Source organism: Vulpes lagopus, chromosome 12, assembly GCF_018345385.1.
Source record: "Vulpes lagopus strain Blue_001 chromosome 12, ASM1834538v1, whole genome shotgun sequence".
NCBI lineage: Eukaryota > Metazoa > Chordata > Mammalia > Carnivora > Canidae > Vulpes > Vulpes lagopus.
In genome coordinates this window covers 29606643-29623689 of record NC_054835.1, presented here as the reverse complement: position 1 = coordinate 29623689, position 17047 = coordinate 29606643, and the positions used below count along the sequence as shown (strand labels likewise).

General features: G+C 48.8%; 1 protein-coding gene across 2 annotated transcripts in view; it reads left to right on the top strand.

Moving 5' to 3' along the window:
- The window catches only part of AKAP1 (A-kinase anchoring protein 1), a 33442-nt gene that overhangs the window by 9836 nt on the left and 6559 nt on the right, over nucleotides 1-17047 (top strand). Inside the window, exons 1-5 of one of the 2 annotated variants that reach the window (XM_041724969.1) lie at nucleotides 3665-3741; nucleotides 9462-11139; nucleotides 13667-13800; nucleotides 15420-15546; nucleotides 16131-16258. In XM_041724969.1, the coding sequence (XP_041580903.1) occupies nucleotides 9486-11139; nucleotides 13667-13800; nucleotides 15420-15546; nucleotides 16131-16258 (2043 nt within the window). In that variant the 5' untranslated portion in view covers nucleotides 3665-3741; nucleotides 9462-9485. Of the gene's footprint in view, nucleotides 1-3664; nucleotides 3742-9460; nucleotides 11140-13666; nucleotides 13801-15419; nucleotides 15547-16130; nucleotides 16259-17047 lie in introns of those variants that run through there. The other variant, XM_041724968.1, reaches the window with a different exon arrangement.

The window sequence follows — 17047 nt, the reverse complement described above, 5'->3', positions numbered from 1 at the left end:
CAAATATTGCTTATGGGCACAAAGTCCTTGGTTTTCCATATTTCCTTTCTTGTGTCCCCCACCCCCTTCCTTTCCTCTCCTAGTTAATTTCCTGTGTTCAATTTTGTTTTCTGTGTTTTACTTGATCTCCAGCTCTTCACTGCACCTTGGCCACTGCTGTCGGAGTACCTCTTTGGACTTAAATACAGCAGATTCTCAGCTGTTCATGTTGCTTCTGAGAAGCATCCCTGTCCCTGTCCCTGCTTCCCCTTCATCCTGGGAATCCAGTCTTCTTTTCTTTTGTGTTGCTTTGTGGAAGGGTGCCCCATCCTTTCTTGGTTTGCTCCCTTGTCTTGATGGAGCCCATCGTTCAGTAGCTTGCTGAGAAAAAGTGGGGGAGGGTAGCTGACAAGAAGCAAGCTAACTCATGCACAAGGACAAGTCCTTTTGAAGGCATGAATTTGGGGTGTGCCAAAGATGAGAAAGTTGGTGGAAAGTTAGCAAAGACAATGGGGTGCCCACATCCCTTTCACCATGCCAGCAGAAGATCTGGCTTCACTTTATGAAATAGTTTAAATGAGAGGAGATCTGGATTTGGGCATTAGGTAGTGAGAAAAATGGGTACGGAATGAAAGTGCATATTGAATGGGATAACTGAAGCCCTCTTAGCTCTCACAGTGCTGGCATTCAGGCTAATAACCTCTCCTCTTCCATCCCAGGACATTAGAACATTCTAATCTGTGGAAACTGGCAGCCTAATTCCTGTTTGTCCCCCATCCCATCCAGGATACTTGCCTGACTCTTGGACCAAAATTGTCAGTTGGTCAGTGGCTAAGGGTGGCACCAGCAGCCCATTGAGGAAGGTCATTGTTTTTTTTTTTTTCCCCAAAAAGAAACTGATTGGGACACATGGGTGGCTCAGTGGTTGGGCATCTGCCTTCGGCTCAGGGTGAGATCCTGCAGTTCCAGGATTGAGTCCCACATCGAGCTCCCTGTATGGAGTCTGCTTCTCCCTCTGCTTGTGTCTCTGCCTCTCTCTCTCTCTCTCTCTCTCTCTCTCTCTCTGTTTCTGATGAATAAATGAATAAAATCTTAAAAAAAAAAAAAAGTGTGAGACTTGAAAGTGCCTCGAAAGTACGTTATGATTCATTTCTGTGTCCTGCTGTGCTTTGTACCCTGTAGGTGTCCATAAGTATTTGTTGGATAGGAATGACATTAGGCCTTTATGTGACTTTTGGGTTGGTCATATTCTACCATCTGCCATTTGGAAAATCAGCATCTCACCTGTTCATCTGCCCACCTGAGGTGATGGTGTGAAGGGCTGCTTGCCTCACACCATCTTTTCTAATTTCTCCTGAAGGCATGTGTCACCTTTATTAGCTTTTTTGGGTAAGCTTTTTGACAGAGCACAACTTCCTATCTTTTGGGCAGTCTTGAGTAGTGTTCTGTGGTCATGGACAGAAACTCTGTGTACCTAGAAACACTTCCCTGGTACCTGCTTTATCACTATCCTCAGAAATTTGTCAGAATTTACTGGTAAAACAATGTGGTTGCCAAGAGCTGGGGATGGATGTGACATGGTTTTTATTAAGGTTTTTGAAAACCTCATTCCTACTCCCTAACTGAAGCAATGGGAAGACCTTTGTAGAAAATGCTGATTCCCACCCCTCACCCCCCCAGCCTTGTTCTTTATAACTTAATGAGACTGGACCTGCCCAGTGTTTGGTCAGCAGAACAAGGGAGACTGGGCATTTCACCTTTGTGTGGGGGTTCTCTTTTTTACCAAGTTTTCCAAACTGGAAGTTTAATTTGTAATTGAACTAGAGGAGAAACAATTCTTAATTTGAGACCATGTCCAGAGATGGGATTTTTTGTTTCTGGTTCTTCTTACCTGGAGCTCCTGGGATTGGACTCTGGGTCTCCATTTTGCCTGGAGAAGACTTCACTGAGCAGGTACTCACACCCTGATGGTACTGGGTTAAGCCCTCAGTCTCCTGGAGAAGAGCCTGGGAAGCGTTCTGTGACTTTTGGACAGCTGATCTACCTAGAACAGGGAGTGGGGATGGGCTGGCCACAGTGCCTCACCTGGCTGCTCTGTGGGGCCATCACAATGAAGGATGTGGGGACAGTATGGGGAGGACTTCACAGCCCCATTGTGAGCTAATTTGGAATCTTTAGGGTGCCAACATGAGTCACAGCCCACACAGGCCCCCTATGGATGAAGGTAACAACTGTTTGAACATCAGGGCTGGGCTGAGACCAATGTCCCTGAGGCATGGCTCCAGCACTCTGATTCCTGGGCCCCAGCCATGCTGAGGGTGAATTGCCCAGCTTACCACCATCCCCCACCCTCAGTGGCAGCACCAGATACCACCCAACAAGGTAGGCATTGGCTGTCACAGCATTTATAGAGCTCTTATGTTTGTTTCTGGTCTGCTGGGAAGGCCCTCTAGGACTATACTATCCTTTAGGTAGCCACCAGCATTATGTAGCTATTTCAATTAATATTAAATAAAATATAAATTCAGTTTCTCAGTTTCACTGGTCACATTTCAAGTTAGCCCCCTGTGACTAAGTAGTTGCCAATATTGGACTGTAGTCGCCACTTGGAGATCACCCTGGCCTTTGCCTCTTGTGACCTGCTCTGCTTTGGCTATGTTTCAGTTGCTGCCACTTGTTCCCATTGCCTTGACAGTAAAGGTCAAACTCCTTTTATCTGGCCTCCTACCAGCTCTTCAGCTTCACTCCCAGGACTTGTTCTGGTCTGGGACTTGCTGCTCCCTTCCACCCGCAAAGGCATCTTGGGTTTAGAACCTTAATTTACGTCTTTAACCCACCATTGCAACCTGAGCAAATTCTTGGTGCCTTTGAGGCAGTTGGGTTCTGTTGCCTACTTCTGATATTGGGCTCAGTTTGGTGCAGGTCTGTGTGTGAGAGACACACAGATTATTCAGTACACATTGTGAGCTTCTGGTGGACAGAATCTTTTTCTTGCAGCAACTTAAGCGTATTTATGTGTGAATTATTATGTGAGTGAACGTATGTGCGTAACCTCAACCTGATGAGGAGTCAGGTAAAAGCATCCTATGAAACTAAGAGGCCCTTCTGTGGTCTTGCACAGACCTCTGTGGTCTTCCTTCAGTAAACTGGTGGGGCGGGTTGAGGGGATGGGATGGAAAAAGGGAGGGGGGACCTTGACCTGGCCCATAGCCTGCTGTTCTCTGAATGCAGTGGTAGCAAATACTGGGCTTCAGGTCCTGGATCATGTTAGCTGTTCCTGTCCTTTGAAGACCCCCTTCAGGGGGAAAAGCCCCTGAACAACTTGATGTCCTGGGCATTCTAGAGATGGAGTGTCTTGAACACCAGGGGCCAGTCTTTGGTAATGTGAACACATAATCCTGGAATATTGGAAATGTTCAAATTTCAACTTGCCAGGGGTGTGGGGTGTGAGGATGGGGTGGTATAGAAAAGTCCATTCAGAATGCTGAGTGGATGTGACTTCACTGACCAGGCCTAAGTCCGCAGTGGACTTGATGGCCACTTGGCTACTAAGTGCTTGTTTTTATGATCAACTTTCCCATCAATTAATTACATGCAGCTTTTTTTTTTCCACAATAATTGCAGCCAAATGGGCTTAGTCACTGGGACCAACACTGTTTGTACTGTTCCCAGAAATTTGTTTTCTTGTTTAGCAGAAGGCTCTAGACTGCAGTAACTGGGCTGGTCATCGGTGCTGGGAGTGAGGCCATTACTTCTCCAGAGGTAAGCTTTTCTGAGAAGCTGCAGGTTCCTCTGGGAGAAAGGAAAGGAATCCTTTTAGAACTCAGACAGAGCAGGTAAACCTCAAGGCCTTGTGGGGCCACGGCACGTGCCTGCCTTCAGCTCTGTGTGACCACTGGGCAACCAGCCAGCGTGCATCTATTCCCGGGCAAATGGACCTGCTAAAAATAAGCAGGCAGCTATTTAATTCCAACAGATTCAAAATAGCCATGTCTCCTCCCCCCCAACCCTCAGGCAGGGTGCTGTATCCTTCTCCAAGGCTTTTCTCTGGCTTGCCTGAGTGTCTGGGGCCTCAGGAGGGGGGAGGCCCTGGGGGAGGTGGCTGCCTTCAATTAGCTTGTGAGTGTGAGGCTTTTAGACCTATGGTGTTAAATGCCACTCAGATCTGGAGAAGTTCAGTTTTTTTTTTTTACAGAAAACCAAAAACCAGGGCAAAGAGAGCAATTCAGGAGTCTGTTCCAGAGAAGGAAGGTAGCAGAGAGCCTTATAAGGCTGAAGTGTGCACACCTGCACATGTGGGCCTATGTGTATATGCACAGGTGAAGGCGGCCCTGTCTGTGAATTCAGGAAAGGTTGGTGCCTCTCACAGCCCCTATCTAGGCCTATCAGACCATGTAAAGTGGGGCACATGGCACCTTATCAATTCACCAGAAGTCTTTTAACTGAGGTGAGATTGGCTGGGTAAGACCCTTGGAAGTGAAGGGCTAAGGAAGTGAGGGACTGCTTGGTCACCTGGCGCTCCCTGAGAGGTGCCTGCAGGCAGCGGGACTCCTTTGTGGGGGGCAGCTGCTGATCATATGGGCTCCTGGCTCTGTTCTTGGTGGAGATGGCTAATATCTCTAATCACAGGCCCCAGGTAGCAAGGAAGAAAACAAAGCACGCCTTCTCCTGTCTGGGGATCCTTATACCTCTTTTCTCAGATTGGGGGAGCACTTCAGTTGGGCAGTTCTTGTACCTGTAGGTCCTCATAGAGAAAAGCACTTTCCCTGGAGGAGCGGGGATACTGTCTCCTGGCTCCTAAGCTGTAGGCCGAGTGAGAGTGGTGGGCACTGGGGACCTAGGTGCAGCATACAGTATTCTTTTGGTTGGGTGATGTGGCCTCAGGGTACCCATGTTAATAAACACGTCCTAGGGGGCCCTGGTGCCACAAAGCAGGAGACATCTGGCTCAGAAATAGTATAGAAACTTGTTTCCTGAGGTGTGATTAGCTGACTGTAGAGGGCTGTGGATGGTGGGTTTAGGGGCTTGGAGCCTGAGTCTCTGGTGAACAGGTGGGACGGGGAGAGGGGGAGGATTTTTAGGTGGGAGAGTGGTAGAGGTGTCCTGGCAAACTGCAGAGCAGTGCTGTGTCCCCAGTGATGGGTCCTGTGTTTAGTGTGAACTAGGTCTGAGAAATGGATGAGGTGGAGGCCAGGGGGCAGTGACACAGGGGGCCAGGGTCCGGGTGATGTGTGGATCAACTAGGACCAAAACCAGGCTGGGAGTGTGGGCCTCTGCCTTATAGGCAATTCTTGGACTCTCCAGAGGTGAAGGGGAGGGTGGACTGCTGGACCCTTAGGATCATCTTCTAGTACCAGAGGCGTGGAGGCCGCTCCCAGCTATTTTGAGAGGCAGCTGGTATCTTGGGTAGCAACTCCCTCCTTTCACACACACACACACACACACACACACACACACACACCTACCTCAATTTGAGGTTGGTCTTGGGCCCCTTGTGTGTAAAACAGGGAGACTGCCCTCTATGGGTTCTTAATGAAGTTCTAGGATTCTTTATCTTCCTCTCTACCCCATTCCATGTAATCTTGTTCCTGAGATCAGAGAATTGGTAGGAGATTGTGGGAATCCTAGCTATAAACCCTGCTGAAATGAGATTGGGTAGTTAGTGAGGAATCAGAATCTAAAGTGACTGGCAAGAGGAGAACCTGGTTCAGACCTGAGCCACACTGTTGTATGTCACCTGTTGGGGGGCACTGTTCTGACAGTAGGCCTTGTCACAGGCATACTGCCTTATCCTGAAAGCACTCTTCCCCCACAGCCTCTATTCCTTGTCAGATTTTATTTTTATTTCTATGTGGAAGACATTGAATATACAGCAAGTACCACTTCTTCAGGTGGTGTACACATTGTTCTAGAACTGTGATTCTCTGACATGAGTGTACATTGGAATCACTTGAATTAGGGGTACTTGGCTGGCTCAGTGGAGCGTGCAACTCTTAGTCTTGGGGTTGTGAGGTTGAGCCCAGTGTGTTGGGTATACAGATTCCTTAAAAATAGAAAAATCTTTTTTTTTTTTTTAAAGACTTTTTTTTAAAATTTTTATTTATTTTTTATTTTATGATAGTCACACAGAGAGAGAGAGAGAGGCAGAGACACAGGCAGAGGGAGAAGCAGGCTCCATGCACCAGGAGCCCGACGTGGGATTCGATCCCGGGTCTCCAGGATCGCGCCCTGGGCCAAAGGCAGGCGCCAAACCGCTGCGCCACCCAGGGATCCCAAAAATAGAAAAATCTTAAACAACTGCCCCCCCCCCAAAAAAAAACCCAAAGCAAACCAAAAAAACCTGGTACCTTGGTCTCACTCTGAGAGATTCTGATTTAATTGATTAGGGTGCCACCTTGGCCTTGGGATTTTAAATGCTTCTCAAATGATGCTAATGTGCCACTAAGTTGGAGAACTGCTGACAGAGGTTTAAAAAATCTCTTTCCCCCAAAGGAAGAGATTTTTATCTTTTATTAGCAGATAAGAAAAAAACTATTGGAACTAATAAATGAGGTCAGTAAGGTTGTAGGATACAGAATCAATGTGCAAAACTGTTCCCTGTCTTACAACCGAAAGGCTTGGTGTGTATCCTTCCCAGTTTTTCAATAGGATTATGCGGATATAGACATTCCACATATGGTGGTCTACAGTTTTTATTTTCAGTGTCATGGCAGTCTTTCCACATCTGTACATGAGATCAGTTTCCTTCCTGATCACTGGTATGTCCATGGATCCTGCAATATATTTAACAGTGATTCCCCAGAATTTTGTTTCAAATGATGCCCCAGTAAGCCTTTATATAGACCTTTGCCTTTGCAGAGTTACTCTCATTTGTTCTTTTTTTTTTTTTTTTAAAGAGAAGATTGCAGGTATGGGGTTTTTAGGTCATAGGTTATAGCAATATGAACTTCCCCTTTCCTTGGCCCATATGATGATGCCTCATTTCCTCAAACACGTAGGTGTGTTCCAGACTTAATGTGGAGTAGAACCCGAGTTCCAGTCCTACGCTGTATGACCTTGAGCTTTCTTTCTTTCTTTTTTTAAGTTTTTATTTATTTATTTAATCTCTACACCCAACGAGGGGCTCAAACTCACAATCCCAAGATCAAGAGTCGCTCGTGCCACTGACTGAGCCAACCAGGTGCCCTGACCTTGAGCTTTTTAATTTTTTTTAAATATTAAGCATGCTCCACACCCAGCATGGAGCACACCTTGGGGCTTGAGCTCAGGATCCTGAGATCGAGACCTGAGCTGAGATTGAATGGAACGTTTAATCGACTGAGTCACCCAGATGACCTTGAGCTATTTTAACCTTGCTGTTGGCAATACATTCCAGACCTCCCTGTGAGGAGCCTGCTTCTCCCTCTGCCTATGTCTTGTCTCCCTCTCTGTCTCTCAGATTAAATAAATAAAATAAAATAAAATAAAATAAAATAAAATGGTTGTTGAGGATTTAGTGATACAAATAAATAAAATAAAATAAAATAAAATAAAATGGTGGTTGAGGATTTAGTGATACAAAGGGAGAGCATCTAGTGAGGTTCTTTGAATCTGAAGTTGTAAGGAGAGTCATCATCATCATCATCATCATCGAAGTTTCTGCCTAGAGGGATTGATAGGATCTTCTGAGCCTGGCCACTGCTTAGCTGTGCTTTATATTTTCCAATCCCACGGATTCACTTTCAAAGATTAGCAAGAAGGTTTATGGCTTTCTCTACGCCCTCACATTGGAGCAGAATATGTTTTCCAGTGTTCCTTTACTAACTGTAATGTGTTTGTGAATCTCCTGGGGGTCTTGTTAAAATGCAGCTTGTGATTTAGTAGATCTGGGCTGGGGCTGTATTTCGAGCAGATTCCCAGGTGATGCTTAGTGCTTCTGGTCCATAGACTGCTCCTTGAGAAGCAGAGTCCTAGAGCAGTGATTCCCAGTGGAGGCACAAATCCAAAGTAAGCACAATAAAGCACAAACCCAAATTAAGGTATAATTCACCTTATCAGTGGAGGATTTTTGGTTTTAGGAAGATGTGATTTTTTTCAGACAATAAAATTCACTGGCATGGGAGGTACTGAATTATAAGCATTCTAAAATAAGTCTGTCACATACCTCTAAAGAGAGCTAACCCAGCTTTGCATAGCACCTAGTACATACCTTGTACCAACCATCCTTTATGAGCTGTGTCCCCATCTTATGATGAAGAAAACTGAGATTCTTCTCTCCTTTACGTGTCAACTACCTTCTTCTGGCCCTTTATCATTTCTCCTGGCCTGAATCCAATTGACTGAGGTATCCACGTCTGTGTCTCTAGATATGCTGTTCATCCTACTCCCAGGATCAACTAGTAACAAGTTTGGTGTGTGTGCTGTGCAGACCTCTGATGGTTCCCTGTTGCCTACTGGATAAAGTTCAGACTCCACGATGAGGCCCCAGAACCCTCACTGAGTCCACTAAACCGCTTGCTTCTTCAGGCATGACCTGTATCATCTTGCCACTGTATATTTTGCTGGTCTCTCACCCTGGAGCATCCCCCTCATCCTTTTGAAATCTTACTCCTTGGGATGCCTAGGTGGCTCAATGGTTGAGCATCTGTCTTTGCCTCAGGGCATGATCCCGGGGTTCTGGGATCCAGTCCCGCATTGGGCTCCCTGTGAGGAGCCTGCTTCTCCCTCTGCCTATGTCTTGTCTCCCTCTCTGTCTCTCAGATTAAATAAATAAAATAAAATAAAAATAAAATAAAATAAAATAAAATAAAATAAAAGAAATCTTACTCCTCCTTTGTTCCATCACTCTCTTGCTGCATTACTGTTTCATTGACTCATGATTTTGTGGGTAATGTGAGGGACATATATACATGTGGTTTCACGGGTACTTAAAAATACTCCAATGTCGGGGCACCTCGGTAGTTCAGTCCGTTAAGCGTCTGACTTGATTTTGGCTCAGGTCATGATCTCATGGTTGTGAGATTGAGCTCCACTTTGGGCTCTGTACTCAGCAGGGAGTCTGGTTGAGATTCTCTCTCCCTCTCTTCTCCCCTGCAAGCTTACTCACTTTCTCTTTCAAAAAAAATAAAAATACTCCAAAGTCACCTAAATAGATAACTGTTCTGGGAGTTTAGAGAACTAAAACACCAAACACATGATCCCCTTGGGGGAACATGGAATTTGGCATTGAGAAGTGATGAAGGAAGGGATTTGGGTCTAAGAGAAGGCTCATCTTGTTTCAAGGAAGTATGCATGGACAAGGGAGCAGAAATGGGTGTATCTCCCTGCCCACTCACCTCTAGTGGATCACGCTGTGCTTATGAGCAGGGGGGAGGGATGCGCCTTACAGGGAAAGGGGAGGGAGAACAGCTGGTTATCTTCTTGTGCAGTGATATCAGGATCCCCATACTTGGCTCTCATAGCATCTCTCTCTCTCTCTCTCTCTCTCTCCTCCTCCTCTCCAGGTATAATTTCTTCAGGCCTCCAGGATGGCCATCCAGTTCCGTTCACTTTTCCCCTTGGCATTGCCTGGAATGCTGGCAGTCCTTGGCTGGTGGTGGTTTTTTTCTCGTAAAAAGCATGTTAGCAGTCAGGACACACAGGTGGAGGCCAGCGCTGTGGAGCTAAGGGCTAGCCATGCCATCAAAGAGCCACTCTCCATGGAGGATCCCTGTCCTGCAGTAGTAGCAACGTCCCCCAGCATCATACTGTCTGCAGAAAAGGAGCCATCTACTGTGAGCAAGCCTCCCATGGAGCCCCCAGCCATGCTGCGGCCACATTTAACCTGTCGCAGGTCAGAGTCCTCAGGCAGCCTTCCTAACACCACAGACCCAAGATTTCGACCAGGAGGAACACTCAGAGATGACAGCGCAAAGGTGGAACTAGCCCTGACGGGTGATGAAGCCAGGTCCATCCCTCTGGAGTGTCCCCTTCCAGCCCCAAAGGGTGTTCCTTTCCCCCACGAAGCGGCTGAGGTATGCAAGCAAGAGTCCCCATTCAATGGGACAGGAGGACTGAGCTGGCAGGGCCAAGCTGCAGCCCTCCAAGAGAAGCCAAGAGAAACAAATGGAGCTGAAGGCACTGGTGATGCAGTGTTAGGAGAAAACGTGCTGGAAGAGGGTGTGTTGTTCCAGGAGCATGACTCTGAATCGGAGATCAGCAAGGCACCTAGCCCAGCTCCCTTGGGAGGAGCAGGGGAGAAGGGGAAGGGCAGCCCACCACAGGTGGAGGAGGATGCAGCGGGGAAGCTGCTGAGCAGCCTCATCGAATCGGCTCACACAGAGCTGATGGAGAATGATGAGCTGCTGGCACCTCGGGTCAGCAGCAGAGCCTGCGATGCAGACAGCATGGGAGAGCTGGGCAAAGAGGAGGTTGTGGAGCAAGATGAGAAGATTGAGCAGGCTGCTTACCAGATCATCTCTAGAGTGATCTTGGAGGCAACTGAAGAGGTGCTGGCCACCACCATGGGCAGGATTGCAGGTCGGGTGCATCAGGCTTCAGCTGGTCAATTGCAAGGGCAGAAGGAGGAGAGCTGTGTGCCAGTCTGCCAGAAAACTGCCCTGGGGCAAGATGCTGCTGAGCCCACTCCAGCCACTGTGGAGGTAGTGGAGGCAGTGAAGGTGGCGGAGACAGTGATGGAGGCAGTGGCAGAGGCGGTGGCGATCTCTGGCCAGTCAGACCCTGCCCTCCCCTTGCCAGACCTGCCCACAGAGGACCTGCCATCACCAAAGACCTACATGAGCTGCCTGAGCAGCCCTCTGTCCAGCCCCACTAAGGATAGGAAGCCAAAGAACTCTGCACACCACATCTCCCTGGCCCCCAGCCCGTCGCCAGCTCTGCCTCAGGGAGAGTCTCCAGATGAAGCAAGTGTCCTGGTGGGAAATGCTGGATGCATCACCTGTACTTCTGACAACAGCCAGGATGTCCCTTCAGTGGCCTCTGAGCAGTGCTCAGATTCCGTCAGCACTTCGGGGCTTGAAGACTTGTGTACAGACACCAACTCAAGCCCCAGGGGCCAGACCATTTCCCCACCGCTGCCAGAAAGTACTGTGCCCTTCAGCAATGGGGTACTGAAGGGGGAGCTATCAGACTTGGGGAATGAGGATGGATGGACCGTGGAAGCAGAAGCAGATCATTCGGGAGGTAGGAGGGTCTTGGATGTTCCTCACTTAGAGGACAGGGTGGGGGTGCTCCCTTTGTATGCTGGGCAAAGGCTGCTGGTCTGCCCCTCCCTCTGCTCCTTCTGCAGTAGTAATGCTCTTCAACTCCGTGTCCCTGCTGGCCTGTAGAAAGTCGGGGCACAGCATAACACTGGTGGGTAACTGAGAAGTTAGGCTGTCCTGAACCCGCAGAGCCACGGGAGCTGTAAATTGGTTCGGCAGCCAGAACCCTCCCCAGTTCTCCTGAAGGAGCCAGCTCAATGTTGGGTTTGTCGACTAACCTCAGTGTGAGCCTCTTTTTCTCTCTCAAACCACCTCTTGAAGGTTTTTGTAATGGAGAGGCTTCCTTAGCTTTAATTCCCAAGTACCAAGAATGGGTGTGAACTTTTTTTTTTAATGGTTTATTTCCTTTTAATCATGTGCTTGTTCCCATGTCTTCACCCGCCTTCCTTCTCCAGAAGCTCTTACCGGGTAAGTGCCCAGAGAGCGGCCACAACCTTGACACTTGAGGGAGGCTCTCGCCCTCCTGCCTTGTTGCCGCCACTATTCCTCCGCAGAGGGCCTCCGCCATTTCCTTTCTGTGAGCTGCAGTTCCATCCCCAGGAAAGAAGGGCACTTTGGTAATGAAGTGTCCACTGGGGTTTTCGGGTGCTGACCCCAGCATAGACAGTTCAGACCGCTAATGGACAGGTCAGCAACTCCTGTCCCTGGTTTCACAGCCACCCTGGGGTATTTTCCATTATCTCCTGCAGAGAGGCCATGAATTCCCTGTGGGGGTCTCTGACTTGTGTGTCCTGGAGCCATGCTCTACCATCTCCACTCCAGGAAGGCAGGGAGTCTTTATGGGGAATTTTACTTCTTTCAGTAGCATCTAGTGTGTTTCACACACCACATTTTGTCACCTCCAAGATGGCTATCGGGTTGATTAAGAAGACATCACTGATTTCTGTACCTCTAAGTGAAAGAGAACTCGTTATTTGATTGTGATCATAGAAGGCCAGAGCGTATAAGATGCATCCAAATTTCAGGGATGTTAAAATGTGTGTGTGCTTTTTTAAAAAAAAATCTTAAAGTGGGTAAACAAATATTTTCCTAAGAATAAAGGAGTTTCTCTTTATCCACTGGCCCTAAGCTGAATTAACAGACCCATTAGAGCTGTGTCATGCCACCTCTAGATTGGTTGTGGTAGCTACTCAGGTGTGGTGAAGGCCTTGAGTTGAGGCCTCGCGGAAGAGAAGGCTATGACCGTGGGGAGGTACAGGAACAAGAGATGGGAGCGTGGCATACCACTCACTTGGCCCTCAGTTGGGCAAAGCATAAGCTCCCACCTCCCTGGCATCTGATGTACCTGACCATGCACAGCCCTATCTGGTGCCTAGGGGGCCCACTGAGGAAGCTGGCCTGTGAGCACAGACTGCTAGAGTGCTGTGTGGTCTGAGCCACCTCTGGGTGTCCCTGGAGTGGTCCGTATCAGCCAGGCCTGTTCTGTCCAGGAGAGGCTGGGGCCCCTGATGTTGAGGGACAAGGTCACTCTCAAGGTGACTTGTCCTTATCTGGGGACAGAATCTCTTAAGCCTTACTGTGCATCCAGACAGTACATGCGTTGCTTGGCAAAGGATTATGTACAGAGTTTGGAAAAACCATGTGCATAATAACCTAAGTAGTAGAATCTTGGGAGCAATCTATTTCTGGTAGTTAAGTCCTCCATATTTAAGCCAGAGGCCTTTCTCTTAAGCTGGTCTGGACCCCTGTTTTTCTGGGATAGCCTGTCTGGCACACTCTTGAGCAAGAGAGCAGCAGACCACATTGATGCCAGGGGCCTGCTTCCTGCTCTGTCTGTTTGGGGCATGAACATCAGCCCAGTCTTGGGACCAAGGGGTAAAGATCCACCATGAGCCCAGAATGTTAAGAGTTGCACAAGTCAGGCCTAAGCAGAGGGAAAGGAGGACCTCCTTCCTTCATCTACTTCCAGTAGAGCCCCAGTGCAAGATGAGAATGGGTCCCTCAGACGAGCCAGCAAGGGGGATTCTTCTAGCTCTGCTGGACTGAAGTTCACTGCCCATGGAGCCCAGGCCTAGGTCCCTTGGTCTGAGGGGCTGGCATAGGTGCTGGGGTGTTGGGCCCCTTGTGACTGGTTGGTCTCTGTGGAAGCCAGCACATATACAGCTTCTGGGACCATGTGAACTTGCTGGCCTGCTCCCCCACCCCGTGGACTCCCCTTCCCAGCTCACCACTTGTCTCTGCTCCAGCAGCTGTGGCTGGGCGTGGCTGCCAATTCAGCAAGTGGAGCTGTGAGTGACAGGCTAAAATTAGGTGTATCTACACCCCCAGTCCTCCTTTCATTGGGGTTGTTCTAACCCTTCTAGACTTCGGGTTGACAGTCACCTGCCAAGCTCGAGGAGGGGGTGTGGGGCGGGGGCCTCCTGGGAATGTGAGTTTGGAAGTTCTTCATTGTTGACTGCTCTTAGCTGGCCTCTGTGTGTCTGTGCATGCTGCTTCCACCCCTGCAGGCTCGGACGGGAACAGCATGGATTCAGTGGATGGCTGCTGTGGCCCCAGGAAGACTGACAGTTTCCAGAATGCCCAAGCAGCCTCTAGTCCTAAGAAGGTCGACCTCATCATCTGGGAGATTGAGGTGCCAAAGGTAAGGGCTGCAAGCTCCACACTCCTACAGGCCCAGGGTCATCGAACTTAAGGGAGAGGGAGACAGTAAACCTGAAGCTGCCCCCCGAGTGAGCCAGAGGCTGAAGGGAGCCGGAGTGTCACACCCTGCCAGGGCCCACAGAGCTTCCTGCCAAGTGGAGTTCCCTCAGCTGCCTTCAGGAGGGACCTGTTCTCGTCCCCTTCAAACTCACACACAGGGTACTTACGCTCTCCCTGGGGCTTCCTCCTGTGTGCTGGGGCTCAGATCTGTTTGGAGATGCTAGCAAAAACCAGCCTGAGGACGTGGGCTAGGCGGGAGTCCCTTCACGGTTCTCTGCTCAAAGCTCTCCAGTGCAAAGTATATTTGATAATTGAGCACAGCATAAATCCATATTTCAGAGAGCTTGAAAAGTATAGAAACGTATGAGGAAAATAACAAGCTGCTCTAATCATACCCCCGGGAGTGGCTGTGAAGACTTGTGTTTCCTTCTCGTCTTGCACCCTGTGGTTTTTAAACAAAACTGAGATTATGTTGCTTTAATTAATGCTTTTAAATATTTAACAATTTAATTTTCCTGCATTATTCTTTTGAAAATATAATTTTAACTGCATTATTCATTGTGGGAAAGTCCGGTTACTTCACCAGTCCCCAAATCCAGGGTACCAAAGTGTTTTCGAGCTTCTTGCTGTTCTAACTTAAAATTTATTAGCTCAATCTTGATGTTTATCGTGGGGGCTCAGAAATAATTGGCCAACTGAATTCTCCCAGGAACTTAGCTCCCTACCGCCGCCATGGAGACTTGGCTTGGTTTGAACTCTAGGTCAGGCAGGCTGCTTTGACCCCAGGGTGCTGACTCCCTTGGTGGTTCCCCCCTTGCCCTGTGACCCTGATAGCAGTCGTGCCTCCTCCTCCCTTAGTGGTTGCAAAGGGCACACCCAGACAGCTCTAGGTACAGGGCGACCATGTCCCTGGTAGCTCTGCTGGTGTGCGGTTGTGTGGGATTGTCTCAGAGCTCGCCTTACATCATGGCTAAGTTGGGCTTCTTCTGTCTGCCTTGAGCTCTTGGCACGCTGGGCACTTCTACAAGCCTCGTGCTCTGAAGGCTCCGGCCCGCTATCAATTGGCAGCAGAAGCCCAAGGGTTCTTTCTTCAACTTTTATTTTCAAATGGAGCCTTTTTATCTTTGAACCCGGATAGACTTGAAGAGGTCGGAGGAGTCGTAAATCGACCCTTGTGCTGTGGTGGAACCTCTCCTAGTGTAGATTTGGGAGGAGAAGATGCTGGCTTTGCAGCCTTCTGGATGTGGGCCAGGTTGTCGGGGAAGAAATGGGAACTGCTGAGTCCTGGAGCCAGCCAGACTGTGTAGTTCAGCCACTTAGCAGTGTGATATTGGGTGAATTACTTAGCCTCTTTGAGCTTGTTAACCTCATCTGTAAAATGGTGATAAAGGTATCTGTTTCATAGCTGAGTGCTCGGAACAGTGCCTGGCAAATGAGTGCTGGTATGTTCACAGTTAATGATATAGTTGAGCTTCACTTTGTGTAAAAACAAAGGTAAGTCTTTGGGAACGTAGGGAATTGGTTTCCTATTAACACCCCAATCGTCTCTTTCTCTTTCAGCACTTAGTTGGTCGGCTAATTGGCAAGCAGGGGCGGTATGTGAGCTTTCTGAAGCAAACGTCTGGTGCCAAGATCTACATCTCCACCCTGCCTTACACCCAGAACATCCAGATCTGCCACATAGAAGGTCAGTGGCAGCTGTCCGCTCGGGTTTTGTTGTCTTCCCTGAAATGTAAGGCATTTGAATCTCAGTTATTCCCTTTTTTGGAATCTAAGTCTCTGAATAGAAACCTCTGCTCATCCCAGGTGAAGGGAACATGGTGGTGGTGGTGGGGGGTCTTCCTTTAGCCTTCTTCTCCAGTTCAGCTACTTGAAGGAGCCTCCTCTCCCTCCCCCAGATCTTGTGGCCAGGAGAGCTGTGGGCACTCACATGGGCAGGCTGGGGTGGCCTGGATTTATGGTGCCCGCTGCCTCACACAATTCCTCACAGAGCAGAACATGATTCCCCTCCGGTTGGTGAGGGCTGGGCCTTTCCCATCAGCTAGCCTCCTATTGCATTCAAAGCATGGACACAACAGCAGTGGTATCACTTGATAGGTTGGTGATTTCAGTCCTCTTTAGATAACCTTTCTTAAGGCAAAACTTAGCTTTTTGGCTCTGTAAAGATACCTTTGAACTCTAGGAAAGCTCCTGCGGGGTGGGGTGTGTGCATGGGTTTGGTTTTGCAGTTTGTCGTATTCACTGTGACTCTCCTGCCTCTACCCCATTTAGGCTCTCAGCATCATGTAGACAAGGCGCTGAACTTGATTGGAAAGAAGTTCAAGGAGCTGAACCTCACCAATATCTACGCTCCCCCACTGCCATCACTGGCACTGCCTTCTCTTCCAATGACTTCCTGGGTGAGCATGCACCTGGCGGACCAGACCAGACCTTTTTGTCTCCCTTTCACGCCAACCTGCCCCAAATTAGAAATCCCTGAGACCATGGGTCAGGAAGGCCAAGAGCTTGTTGATGCCTGTGACCCCTCCCCTCTAGCCTCCTGTAGTCAGTTTGCTTCTGCTTCTAGCCTGTGTTCTCTGTGGCTGGGCTTTGAGGCTGAAGTGCTGGTACAAAACCAGACATGCCTCTGTCCCCACTTGGCAAGGACCGTTCTTCTCGGGCTCAGCTGCCGTGACATCTTTTGTGTTTTCAAGGCATTTGCCTAGAAAGGAGTATAGTCTATCCAGGAGACTGGGTGTACTTTGGATCTCCTTAAAGCTGGTGATATGTCCGGAGTCACAGCCTTGGGGGCCTGGATGGGATTGTAGTGGGTCCTTATGTTCCTTACTCCTACTCGAGCTGGGTCTAATGGCTCTGGTGAAGGATTCCCTTCCCCTTCCTTCTCAAGGGAAGTATCTAGATTATAAAGGAGAAGAAATTCTCCCCACCCAGCCCTGGAAGCCAGGTGGCTCTTTTGGAGGTTGTTCCTGGAGCTTGGCAGGAGGAGGAAGCTTCTATCTTAGGGCCTCTGTGTGTTGGGGCCTATCGCTCAAGATCTTACAGCATCCTGCCAGCTCTATTTGAGCCTCATCTCCCAGGTAGAATTGTAGAGTTCTGTAGACCAGAGATGATGACTATACTTCACACATGGGCTGCTGCAAGAAAATTGTCTCCTTCGCTTTTGTTTGGGATGACTGACTTCTTGGTTC